At 43.8% G+C, this 13,952-nt stretch overlaps 1 protein-coding gene across 3 annotated transcripts; it reads right to left on the reverse strand.

The window, feature by feature from the left end:
- Positions 1–734: 734 nt before the first annotated feature.
- On the reverse strand, positions 735–12,947 carry ATP5F1C (ATP synthase F1 subunit gamma). Of its 3 annotated transcripts, XM_053406820.1 has the most exons (10): positions 12,686–12,946; positions 11,327–11,361; positions 10,877–11,008; positions 7,061–7,265; positions 5,473–5,616; positions 5,137–5,201; positions 4,491–4,646; positions 2,916–3,012; positions 2,024–2,068; positions 735–886 (listed from the first exon to the last, which is right to left on the reverse strand). In XM_053406820.1, the coding sequence occupies exons 1-9, from the start codon at positions 12,739–12,741 to the stop codon at positions 2,062–2,064; spliced, it is 897 nt and encodes a 298-aa protein (XP_053262795.1). In that variant the 5' UTR covers positions 12,742–12,946; the 3' UTR covers positions 735–886; positions 2,024–2,061. The 3 variants fall into 3 exon arrangements, with proteins under 3 accessions (XP_053262795.1, XP_053262796.1, XP_053262797.1); XM_053406821.1 differs by lacking the exon at positions 2,024–2,068 and having other exon boundaries at positions 12,686–12,947; XM_053406822.1 differs by lacking the exons at positions 735–886; positions 2,024–2,068 and having other exon boundaries at positions 2,912–3,012; positions 12,686–12,947.
- Between the last annotated feature and the right edge of the window lie 1,005 nt (positions 12,948–13,952).

A 13,952-nucleotide genomic window follows, 5' to 3' on the forward strand; every position in this document is an offset into this window, starting at 1 on the left:
CATGGTGGCTGGGGCTGATGGGAGTTGGAGTCCAAACACATCTGGAAGGTTACACGCTTTCGCTTCCTGTTCTAATGCAGAACCTTTACCCCCATAGCCCTAATTTAGCCCGGCAAGTCTCAGGGCTTGGACTGCAAACCATAGCCACATTGCTCACACCTGCCATCATGTGATCTGAAGCTAAAATGGTCCCTACTCTTTGCATCAAGAAATCCACACTTTTAGAATCTGGCGGCTTTCTCTAGAGCCCCGCATGGGAACAGAAGGCAGCGCCGAGTTCAAAAGCTCCAACCTCTTCGTGCAACAGATTGAGAGCATGCTTATCGATTTTCCAATTCTTCCTCTGAATTGCCGGCTTCAAAAATCTTCATCTGTAAGGGCAGCTCCAGCCTCACCAAAAAAAGGAAAGTGTTGGTGACGTCAGGTGATCTGACAGGTGGGCAGACTCAGGTTATCAAATTTAGGACTGAGGCTGTAATACCTTAACACCAAAATACTTCACAAAGTTTTTTCAAACTTACAACGGAGAGATTTTGGATGCTACCATAACTGTGCATAGCTCTCATTTACATCAAAGAGGCTTTTGCACACACACCCTCTCTGTCTCTCTCTCAAGGTGTCTGAAGAACGTTTTCAATGAGATTGACATGCTGGCTGAGAGCATAAGACACTGTTGTTTACTTGTATTGCAGTCCAGCCACCCCCAGTTCCACATACCCAAAGAACCATGCCAGCTCTTTTCATGTAGGACTTTATTATAATATGATTTACAAACAGTTGGGATTCTTTGCCTGAAAATCCTTCACAGAATGACAAGACCAATAACTTTGTCTCTCTAGAAAGGAAGCGGGATAAACTGCTTGCCAGAACAGCTTTTCTTCTTTACCTACAGAGAAAAACATTGCATTAAGGGAAGTTTGAATGTCACTCTGACGGGATCGGCAGCTTTGTTTACTAATTGCTAAATTGCTGCAGAACCTGAACGGTTTCTCATTTTCTCCTTCTTAAAAGTTTCATTTTAAAAATTCTAAACAGACCACGACAGCACTGTAAAACATTCCATAGAATCCAATGGGCCTAATAAGTAATTTAAACTAGGGAAGCAGTCTTTACATCACACTGATCTCAGTCTATTGAAACTTTTAAACTGTATATACGGCATTGTACAGTACAATAAAGGTATTGTTAATAGAAATGTTTATGCAACTAATTATTTTTTTTTGGAAGGCATCATCTCAGAAGAGACATAAAGTATGTGTTGTTGTTTTCGTCACAGCTATTGTCATATGAAAATGTGTACAGATTTAAGAGATAAATGCTTGTGGTTAATTGATTTCTGTTTCTTGAATCGGGTGACAGTCCTTTGTAAAAGGTAGCCCACAAAAAGTAACCGTGGAAATATACCAGCAGATATGCCTATACTTCAAAGACCAGCCTGATCTGAAGGAAATCCTTTGCCTTTGTGCAATGTGGTCATCATAAGTGCCATGACCTAAGCGCAAGAAACTCTGCTGCTTGTTTCCTCAAAGCACTTTCAAAACTCCCACTTTGCAGACACTTCAGCACAGGCTTCAGGAGTTGGGGAGAGATGAGGCAGGACTATATTTAAGAAAGAAACTGCCTTTCAATTATTTGCCAGCCGGTTATTTTTTGAACTCCACTGATAATCCCACCTTAACGATGAGACAACTGAACATCTTGCTGTGGAATTTTAAGTGCAACTGCAATGTAGTATTTCCAGAACATTTGAAGCTACACAGTTAAAGATAGCATCAAGCATGTCTCTACAACACCCTTCCACCATATCTCTCTAATGTTGTCTAGAAAAACATTGCACTTTGATTTCATTTCTGCCAAATGCGTGGATTGATTTTAAGCAAAATTTTGCAGGATGCAAGTATTCATGCAATACCAGACATTCATAAACAAGCGCTTCTAGAACAAACACCCTAAGTACTTTCAACTACATTCTATTTTTTTTTATTTCACCACCCTTTACATCTATTTTCCAGCACCACTTTACCTGTTGACTTTGGACGACCCTCACTTTCTGATTACCCCTTAGTTCCTAGTTGTGGAATGGTAAAAAAAAACATACAAAAACATGCAGTGAAGCAATTAGCAATGTAAATTAAGGCAAAACATGCAATGCATAGCAAAAACACTGTTGGAAGTCAGATCAGCTGAAGAGATATACTGATTAACACATGGATTAAGGTCACAATTGCTTTCCATTATACAAAATGCCATTTTTCTCCAGCTTAATTGCATGATTTCAAGGCATGCTGAGGATGCATTTCTGCATTCTGTGGAGAGAGCTTGATCCAAAGGAAAGCTGCAGACTGAGCTTTTCAGGCGGGAAAAGTTTGTCAGCATAGAACCGACATAGGGAATTCACTGCCACGGGAGATGGAGACGGCCACTGACAGCCATCTAAACTGATGATTATTAACCATAATGGTTACATGGAGTCGCTGTGTTCCAAGGCAGCGTACCACTGAATGTAAGGTGCTGGGGAGCAAAGACCACTGAAGGCTGTTGCATTCCGTTATTGTTTGTTGTCTTGCCAAAGGCAAGCAGGGTTCCTCTCCATTATTCCTCACCCACCCAGGACCTAACAATGGGAACTTGGAGGCAATGCGGTTAGTGTGCAGCCTTAATAAGCACCCTGCCAAAAAATACATGTGCATCAACTCAGGTGCAGGACACGAAGAAAAGCAATATCCTGCAAGAAAACCCCAGTATTAGCCAACAACCACTGCTGTACGTTTGGAATTAACGGGGAGGGGGTGGTGCCAAACTGTACCATGCACTGATCACTGATTTTTTTAAAGCACAAATGGAAAATTTGCTGCCACATTCAACCGCACGGAACAGAAGGCCTAAAGGTTGGAAACTCGTATGCCAATACTTACAGAGCAGCAGCACCAGAGATGATCTCAATAAGCTCCTTGGTGATGACAGCTTGGCGGGTGCGGTTGAATGTCAGAGTCAGCTTGTCAATCATCTCAGCTAGAAAGGGAGACGGGAGAAGTTCAATGACAAAAGTATCAATAAACCTTAAGCTACTCAACCATTTTACTTTGCCCACTGGTTTTAAGTAAGGAAGCGTTCTGAGTACTTTATATAATCTGCTTTCTTGCTTGCTCAGAACCAAGGACTTAAGTTACTTTAAACTTGAAATTTTGTAAATATTGTAAATCGCTGAATATGAAAGAGTACAGCATCAAGGATTCTACCGGCTGCTTTCTGGCCCAAGGGCTAATTTCTATACTGTCTTTTCTATCCATGGCAATTTCTGTTATCGCTTTCCATTATAATGAACTCTAGCCAGACTGTCCTCAGGCAAGTGCAGTGCAGTCCTATCTACAATGCTCAGAATCATGCCCTATTAAGTTCAATGGCGCATACTCCCAAGTAAGTGTGCCTAGGACTGAAGCCGTAGGCTTGTCTTAACAAAGACAAGGTCTTTTTGTAAAGCAAGTAACTAAAAGGCAGCTATTCTAGCTGGTATGTAAACATGTGGGATGTGAAACTTACAGCAGTCAAGTACAACATTCCTACAGTGGACATGTTGGGGGATGTTTTGTACCACTCAGGAGAAAACTTCCTGTTTCCTCCTGAGCTGGGACAGACTTCCACTGCTTGTGACTTGAAGACGGTATAGCCTATTCTGGGCAGAGGAGCAGACGTTCCTCCATGTTGTTTTGTTCTTCTTCTTCTCCATTTTGTGTTTCTGTATGTTAGGTGAAGTGACTGCTCAGTTGCAGTCACTTGGAACCTATACTCTTATGGGGCAGTTTATATAGTTATATACTTGTGTAACCTAAGCCTGACTTCAGGGATCTATCTGTGAACCTGAATGAATCTGTGAGTAAACTACTTTTATATTACGTTTAATCAGATTCTCACGTCTATTCTTTTTAAGAGGGATTAGAAGGGATCTTACCAGGAATCTTGAGTAGTGAGGCTCAGACAAGCCAGCAACAAGCTAACCGCTGTGTACCATATTTTTTGCTCTATAAGACTCACTTTTTCCCTTCTAAAAAGTAAGGGGAAATGTGTGTGTGTCTTATGGAGCGAATGCAGGCTGCGCAGCTATCCCAGAAGCCAGAACAGCAAGAGGGATTGCTGCTTTCACTGCGCAGAGATCCCTCTTGCTGTTCTGGCTTCTGAGATTCAGGATATTTTTTTTCTTGTTTTCCTCTTCCAAAAACTAGGTGCATCTTGTGGTCTGGTGTGTCTTATAGAGCGAAAAATACAGTAATTTAAAAATGGGGATGTTTGGAACTGTGCTAGGATATGGAACTTGCTAGCGCAAGTTAGGAAGGAGATCATTAAATAATATATCCTCTCCTGCCTCCCTAAACATCCCCACAAAACAGAATCTTGTCTGCTCTCCACTGGGCCTCTTATCTAAATTTTGGTAGTTTCTGCTTTTGCTGCTAACTTATCACAGTACGCTGTAAACTGCATGCAGAGTTCCTTACAAGCATTCTTGCTGGCATTGTCCATAGCAGTCATCCTTGCACTTTGCTCACTAGTAGTAGACTCCTTTAATGAGTAGAAGATGATGTTTGCCAATGTAAATTCCTGATAGTTTCGCAGGACATCTGCATCAATATCATCATAGATACTAAGGCTTTCTGAAAAACGAAGAACAATAATATAGGTGGTTTATTAGTTAACATTTATCAGATACAGCAATAGCAAGCCAAACGCATATATGATGGAATTTCAAAACCACTGTAGATTAGCAATCGGTTTTTTTTAAAAAAAAGAAAAACACACAGGAAATCCTTAGCTTTCCAGCTATAAGCAATTTCTGTTTTACAAAATTCAACTGGCACCTGCAGACTGTTAGCTCTAATCGTGCCTTTTAAAAAGCAAAATAAGAGGCAAAGAATACAATAGTAATAATAGTAGCAGTAGCAGGAGTAGTAGTAACGACAATGTGTCTATATACAGCATCGATAATTTTAGACTAAAATTCTTTGCTTCCATGGTTTGGCCTTTTGCAGTTAAGCACTTATGGAAACACAAACTTTAATCAGCATAAGAAGCAATAGCACACAAGGGGAAATGCCCCCCCCAAATTCAATTGTTTACTCCACTAACTAGCCAAAGTCTACTTACCAGCACCAGAAACAGTCTCAAGTGAATAGATGGGTTTCTCATCTGTCTTGTAGGAGATGACGGACCTAAAAGAAAAAGAAAGCTCTGCTGAACAGTTTTAGTGACATGGCTTGAGAGGATCTGCCTGCCAAATGTTAAAATCCAGACACACTTAAGCAGCATGCAGAACTTCCTCTATTATCCTGGTGGCACTTGGAGTCACCAAGCAGAAACCCCCATTCAGACACCAAGCAGAAACCCACATTAAAACGCTAAACTATATTCAAATCTACTGACCTCTTCCCACCCAATTCTTTTATTCCCCTTGAAAATGATGGAATTTATGCTTTCTCTTACCTGAACCGATTATAGATGACTGCTCCTTCATCAAATTCGTACCCAGAATTCAGCAGTTCCAAGGCAATGATTGACGCATCTCCAAAGGTGGGAGGCTTCCTCCCCACTTCCTTGAAGTTCATCAAGAAGTTCTTGCCGTGTGTCCTAAAACAAAAGCGAGCCCGCGTGTAAAGTAGATCCAGCCACAGTGAAACATGCTTGAGATATTATCCAACTGCTATGAGTTCTATACGGGGCTGGTTTTGAGAAGCGCCCAGAAACATCCCCTGGCCCATAAATGCAGCGGCTAATGAGGGCCGCACCCATTGCTAGTGTGCTTCTCCCTTACTGAAACAACGGCATAGACAGGAATGTTTACGAATACCTAATGAAAGTTAATGATGATGATGGGAGACAGATACTCCCCACTAGGGACGGCATTCTGCAACTGGGGACCCACCACTGAAAAGGTCCTGTCACAAGTTAGCACCGACTGGGCTGTTAGGATATTTCCGTTCCACCTTAAATGGTCAGGCATGATTGTTGTGTGTCACATGCCTGTTTACTTCCTGCTCATTGGGAATTTCCATTTTGTATATAGCTTTTATTTTGGCTGTTTTCCTGGACACGGATGCAAGCAGTCATGTTTTTCCTTTGTTCTGATCTACGTTGAATGTAAATATGTAAATATGCTCTCCTGGCTGAATCTTCCGTTGTGGAAACTCTGCAGAGAGTCTTGGAATGTGTCTGAGGCTCGTGTCGCTAATTGACTGATACTGTTCCAACGGGAGACCGGGAGATCGCCCGGAGACGACGTGGAGGCCTGCCTGATGGCCTTCGTCTCCCTGGCAGCAGTGTTGGCACCACCACCAAGGTCTCCCCCCCCCAGTTCCCCTCCCCTTCTTTCTTTGTATTCCAGTCCACTGAGCACCTCCATCCTTTTCACCATCCACTACATTCTGGGGCTTAAACCTGCCTCAACCTTCGAGCTTCTGAGCAATTAAGCCTTAGCCCTTAAGCGTAGGTGCAGTGGTCCCATGGTCCTGTTGAATGCATCCTACACATCAGCTCGCCCATAGCAGTCTTCGGGTAAGTATCACTGCCTTACATTACAATTCTGAGCATATTCAGTTGCTCCTAAGACAGCTTTCTCAGAAGGAAGCTCATTACAGCCTTTGGGATTAATGCAAAACTACCAGTGGAAAAGGATGTGGGTGACGCTGTGGGTTAAACCACATAGCCTAGGACTTGCTTATCAGAAGGTTGGCGGTTCGAATCCCTGTGACGGGGTGAGCTCTTGTTGCTCGGTCCCAGCTCCTGCCAACCTAGCAGTTTGAAAGCACGCCACTGCAAGTAGATAAATAGGTACTGCTCTGGCAGGAAGGTAAATGGCGTTTCCGTGCGCTGCTCTGGTTCGCCAGAAGCAGCTTAGTCATGCTGGCCACATGACCCGGAAGCTGTAAGCCGGCTGCCTCGGCCAATAAAGTGAGATGATCGCCGCAACCCCAGAGTCGGTCACAACTGGACCTAATGGTCAGGGGTCCCTTTTCCTTTTAACCAGTGGAAAGCAAGGTTCAAATTCAAGGAAAGGGCTGCTGTTCCCCATTACCTCTGAAGGATGCCTCTCAGCTTGTCACCGATTCCGACTAACATGACTTCTTTACCCGCATCTGTGAGGGCGGTGACTTGGCTCTTGATATTTTTAGCCACAGAAGTGTGGATAGCACCGCAGAGGCCACGATCGGAAGACACCCCTATGAGAAGATACTTCTTCTTGTCCTCAGGGGCCTTGATTTCCGCTTTTTCATAAAGAGCTAGTAAAGAGAAAAGCCACAGCCAACAGCAGGCATCATTAGCAGCCATCAAAACACAGCGGCATCAAAGATACATGGTAGAACTTCCTTCCTTCCTGCCATCTGTCATGGATGCTTTAGCTGAGGTACCAGCATTGTGGGGGGTTGGACTAGATGACCCTTGGGTCCCTTCCAGCTCTAAGATTCTATGAACTACAGTACTTCCAATAAGAACCACTTCTACAAGAAATACTGCCCCACCACCTCTGTTACTTAATCAAATTCCAACAGACAGATCAAGATCACGCAACAGAAACTATGAGCTTCTTCAGCATGATTTACTTTTCTGCATTTTGAAAGCTTGTTGACGACCCAATGTTTGAGTTAGCAAAACTGCAGCACACACCATTTGAGATTAAGTCACAGCCTACATGCTGTGACAGGGAACCAGGCAGAGGGCCTTCTCAGTAGTGGCACCCAACTGGTAGCAAACAACTACCAGACTTTTAGAAGACATCTGAAGGCAGCCCTGTTTAGGGAAGCTTTTAATGTTTAATAGACTGTTGTATTTTAATAAATATTCTGTTGGAAGCCGCCCAGAGTGGCCTGGGAAACCCAGCCAGATAGGCGTGGTATAAATAAATTATTATTATTATTATTATTATTACATCAGCATGAAGGGACTGTTGCACCCCTAGTAACAGCAGCGAGACACTATATGCAATCAAGGACAAGGTATTTTCCGCACAGGCACAGAATATGTCAATGACAGAATACAATGTTCTGAAATTTTCATCTTAGCAACAAAAGCCACTCTCAAGTTTCTAGTCATGACCATATAGATACGCTCTTGAGTGTGTGAGCAATACCTAGCAAAGTGTTTAAAATAATAATAATAATAATAATAATAATAACAATAATAATAATAATAATAATAATTTATTATTTATACCCCGCCCATCTGGCTGAGTTTCCCCAGCCACTCTGGGCGGCTCCCAATCAGTGTTAAAAACAGTACAGCGTTACATATTAAAAACTTCCCTGAACAGGGCTGCCTTAAGATGTCTTCTGAATGTCAGGTAATTATTTATCTCTTTGACATCTGATGGGAGGGCGTTCCACAGGGCGAGCGCCACTACCGAGAAGGCCCTCTGTCTGGTTCCCTGTAGCCTCACTTCTCGCAATGAGGGAACCGCCAGAAGGCCCTCGGCGCTGGATCTCAGTGTCCGGGCTGAACGATGGGGGTGGAGACGCTCCTTCAGGTATACAGGACCGAGGCCGTTTAGGGCTTTAAAGGTCAGCACCAACACTTTGAATCGTGCTCGGAAACGTACTGGGAGCCAATGCAGATCTCTCAGAACCGGTGTTATGTGGTTCCGGCGGCCACTCCCAGTCACCAGTCTAGCTGCCGCATTCTGAATTGCAGTTTCCGGGTCACCTTCAAAGGCAGCCCGACGTAGAGCACATTGCAGTAGTCCAAGTGGGAGATAACTAGAGCATGCACCACTCTGGCGAGGCAGTCCGCAGGCAGATAGGGTCTTAGCCTGCATACCAGGTGGAGCTGGTAGACAGCTGCCCTGGACACAGAGTTAACCTGCGCCTCCATGGACAGCTGTGAGTCCAAAATGACTCCCAGGCTGCGCACCTGGTCCTTCAGGGGCACAGTTACCCCATTCAAGACCAGGGAATCCCCCACACCAACCCGCTCCCTGTCCCCCAAAAACAGTACTTCTGTCTTGTCAGGATTCAACCTCAATCTGTTAGCCGCCATCCATCCTCCAACCGCCTCCAGGCACTCACACAGGACCTTCACCGCCTTCACTGGTTCTGATTTAAAGGAGAGGTAGAGCTGGGTGTCATCTGCATACTGATGAACACCCAGTCCAAACCCCCTGATGATCTCTCCCAGCGGCTTCATATAGATATTAAAAAGCATGGGGGAGAGGACAGAACCCTGAGGCACCCCACAAGTGAGAGCCCAGGGGTCTGAACACTCATCCCCCCACCACCACTTTCTGGACACGGCCCAGGAGGAAGGAGCGGAACCACTGTATGACAGTGCCCCCAGCTCCTCTAGACGGTCCAGAAGGATGTTATGGTCGATGGTGTCAAAGGCCGCTGAGAGATCCAGCAGAACTAGGAAACAGCTCTCACCTTTGTCCCTAGCCCGCCAGAGATCATCAACCAGCGCGACCAAGGCAGTTTCAGTCCCATGGTGAGGCCTGAATCCTGACTGGAAGGGATCCAAATGGTCCGTTTCCTCCAGGCGTGCTTGGAGTTGTTCAGCAACCACCCGCTCAATCACCTTGCCCAAGAATGGCAGATTTGAGACTGGGCGATAGTTGACCAAAGGGGGCTCAGAAGTTTTTCCAATAGTGATGGGGTAGGTGGTTCAACATCTTGAATAGCTTCTTATCAACCCCCTTGTAGGAGAAATACTTTAAACAATGTAAAATTACAATGGCTTGTATCCAACAAAGTTCTTTGGTGTCACTTGCACAACATAACTTCAAATTTATTTCCCCTCCTGCCATGTCATCCCCCGCTCCCCGGTTCTGGGGGTTCCCAAACATCTTTGCAGTAATGGGACGACTTTGTTGGGAACAATCCAATATATAAAAATATGCTTGATTCCCATACATTTATGGAGGCTGCTGAATTCAGTCTATTTTGGTATAGAATTTGGCTTGGCAGTTTGAATTTATTTAGAACAATATTTAATGTTGTTTTGGATTACTTTCTTTAAAACAAAACTTGGTACTGTATTTTATATTTGTTTCATTTTCTTGAATTCTTTATGAGTTTTGTATTTTATTATTGTAAATTATTGTTCTCGAAGCTACAAACATAAGTCTGACCAAACTGTGGGAGGCAGTGGAAGACAGGAGTGCCTGGCGTGCTCTGGTCCATGGGGTCATGAAGAGTCGGACACGACTAAACAACAACAATTGTAAATCACTTTAGGGCATCTCTCAATGTGTGAAGCAATATATGAAAGTAAACAAGAAAGGAGGTAGGGAACCTTTGGCTCTCTATCTCTGCTTTAAAGGACCAGGGCTTTATAAATCTAGAGAAACATCAAACTTTTGAGCTAACTTAATGTATCATCGTTTCTAATGGTCTATAGTTAATGCAAATTTTAAAGATGATTTGCAAGTCTACTTAGAAGTAGTTCATCAGAAAGTTATAGGTCAGAAAATTATCCCTCCTGTTGGTTTCTGCTTTCTTCACTGTGCAGCAAATGCTTGTCACAAGACAATGTTTACATTCCACAGTCAGAGTTACTGTTGGGTTCCCACGGGAATGGGAGACTGGATGTGACGTACACCGGTTTCCTGTTTTTCAGTGTTCTGTCGTTTCTTTGTTAGAGAGGGCGTTGCTTCTCTGCTCTCACAGAGGCAAGATGTATGTCTGTATGCTCTCAGCATAGCTTGTAAATAAACTTCATCATGTAGCACATTATCTGCTTATCCTTTCGTTGCGTGGTTACGCTCTGCTTGGGCTCAAGATAAGACGAGCCTGTATCAGCTCCAGATGAGCAGGAGCTGATCAAAATCTCACACCTCCCCCCCCCCAAATGATTTAAAGGCTACTGCTGCAAAATCAGCCACAAGAGAGGCAACTTTGCTTACCCAATGCCCCGACTCCATAAACTCTGGCAGGCTTTAACTCTCTCTCTGCCCTGGAATACTTTGCTGCGGCAACCATCTTCATGGACTTGGTAATTTTCTGGATGTTCTTGATGGACTTTAAACGCCGGGTAACTGCACAGATGAGAGTGAATGAACAAAGGGAGGATTTCAAAGAGACACTGAGAAAAAGAAGCATTAAAAAAGGATCTAATTAAGCACTGGTCTCTGTAACAAGTAAAAATCAACCCATCTGTAGAGCATTGGCTTATGCAGCCAAATCTACCAGTGCAGGGATGAATAACCAGATGTTTGACTATAGTTCTCATCACCCCTGACCATTGTCTGTGCTGACAGGAGGAGGAGATGAACAGCATCTAGAAGATCACAGGTTTACCTTCTCTGCAGTAGTTTTTGACATTTCAGGGTATGCATCTAGAACGGAATACTTACTGTCTTTCAAAGTTGCCATATTCCTGACTTGGACCCTGAAAAATTAAACACAAAACAGATACTTTGTTTCTTTAAATGTTATTTCCCGCTGGTAGAACAGCGATTCACAGCTTTTCTAGGTTCAGAGGCACATCTGAAGACCTAAAGAACTGCTGTAGGTACCAAAAAAATATTTCACAGGCGGTACTTGGCAATAATAATAACAACAATAAAGCCAGCAGGCATCTGGAGAGAAAGACTTTGGCAATCCCACCTGCCACTGAACCCAATGTTTTTTGAGAATACGTGATTTTGGCTTTAGCTGCTATCCCTGGAACGTTAACCCCAGCGTAAGCTGAGAGTTGCCTGTATATATTTATCATATTCATATATATGCCAACAGTGAACCCATTCTCTGCAACCAAAACAGGTGCATCTATGCATGAGAGGCAGATAGCAGCAGGCATGAGTGAGCCCCAAAGTTGGCAGATGTACAAAAATATATAAATCAATAGGGGGGAAAATCCCCCCAAGGCAGCCTGAGGTTCAGTAGTCACAAAGCACTGGTGCTTTGCTGTTATGGGAGTGGAGTGACTAGGAACACTCCACACTGCAACATTTTGTTGCAGGGCCCACTTGCTATAGGTAGAAAACTGTGGAGTTCCAATAAACAGCCAAGCAAAGTGGCTGAAAAACAAGCTGGGAAGTGGACAACCCATGCCAAAACGATTGGGCAGAAACCTTGACAGGAGGAGGGCAACCCTGTCACTCCTTTTGCAAAGGGAAAAGAGATATTTGGCACAGATACAAGGGTGCGCCACCCCTGCCCCGCAAATCCCACCACCCTCCTTACTCTGGCGGTGGAAATAATGCAGGTTAAGCATTGCAGTGCAACAGCAAAATGCCTGCGGGGAATGGAACAAATTGAAAGACAATTCTAAACGCTGCCCCTTCTCAGGATGTGGAGAGGAGAGGAAAAGAAGAGGATGAAGGTTAAGCTTCACAGATCAGCTGTAGACTGCTCTGCCTCCTTCCTTTTAGCAAATGTTTTGTGCCACTGGGGAAGTGGTAATTCTGTATTGATTTGTTTCGGATGTCTGCATGTGATGCCAATAAAAGGTTCGATGATGATGACAGACCAGCTGCTTTTTTCTTTTTTGCATTCTGACAGGAAAATGCAACTAGCAGCCTGAAATATAAAAAAATTATAACCTTGAGAGGGAAGATATTGGAGGTTGAACGGGACATATCTGCTGCCTAATAATAATAATAATAATAATAATAGCAGCAGCAGGTCAGGGTTCAACCGTGGCTCGTGGGGACCTCTGAGCATGTGCAGAGTGCCCTCCCTATGCCCCCTATGGTAGGGCCTTCACCTACCATTGCGGCTGCGAGAGGGCTGCGGCGGCGGCGAAGGCGGCTCCCCGGGACAGCATGGCGGCGGCGTTGTTTCCTCGTCTCCTTCCTTCCCCGCCTGCGGCCTCCCTTCTTCTCCTTCTCTTCCAGACGCGGCCCTTCCTTCCCTCGCGCGCTGCCCGCCCAGACCCGGCGGCTTGAAGGTCAGAGAGCCCCCACCGCGCATGCGCCGCAAGAGCTCCACCTCGGGCGCGGGGCGAATGGCAAAGGAGGAGAAGGCCACGGCAGGCGAGGGGGGGAGGACAGCTTCCGGGTGAAAGGGCGCCGGAACTTGGAGCCTCGCTCTACGTGCGTCTCTATGGTCCGCCACAAGGGCAAACCGGTCGGGTTTTACCTCTTCCGGACTCTACGGTTTAAACCTCTTATGCCGCGCAGGGGCGGACCATAGAGATGAGGGGCGAGAGCGGCCCTTCCTCCCAGGTGATCCCATAGAGATGGTCCATAAATAAATTTCAGTATCTGAATACATTGTACATACGTGTGTGTGTGTAAATACATTATAGATTAAATACACTAGATCTATAGGTAGATAGATATAGATGCGATGTCTGGATATCTATATAGATATATCTATCAAATGTTTTTAGTCTATATATATATATACTGCATATATATACTGTATATATATGTCTATATATAGCATAGCTGTCAACTTTTCCCTTTTCTTGCGAGGAATCCTATTCGAAATAAGGGAATTTGCCTTAAAAAAGGGGAAACGTTGACAGCTATGATATATATATATATATATATATATATATATATATATATAAACATTTGTTAGATATATCTATATAGACATTCAGACTGCGCATCTATAGATCTAGTGCATTTAATATTAAATTTAATATAATATAAAATATTATATTTAATATATAAAAATATTTCACATCTATATGTAATCTATAATATATATATATATGTGTGTGTGTATGTGTGTATATATATATATATATATATATATGTATATGAAGGATATGTAGACTAAATACATTTGATAGATATATAGATCAGGTGTTTGCCACTTCTTTTAGGGGGAAAAAAGAGAGGGATAATTATAAGAATTGCTTTAACAGTGCAATTGTAGTCGTATCAAGGCCAGGCCCTATTGCAACCACTCTATTTCAGCGGGTCTGCTCTGAGTGTGACTGTGCATCACCCAAAAACAATTATATATAAAAAACCCGCATGCTACCATCATGTTTAAAAAACCGCATCTGCTTCCACTGCAGCA

Source organism: Podarcis raffonei, chromosome 10 (genome assembly GCF_027172205.1).
Source record: "Podarcis raffonei isolate rPodRaf1 chromosome 10, rPodRaf1.pri, whole genome shotgun sequence".
Lineage (NCBI taxonomy): Eukaryota > Metazoa > Chordata > Lepidosauria > Squamata > Lacertidae > Podarcis > Podarcis raffonei.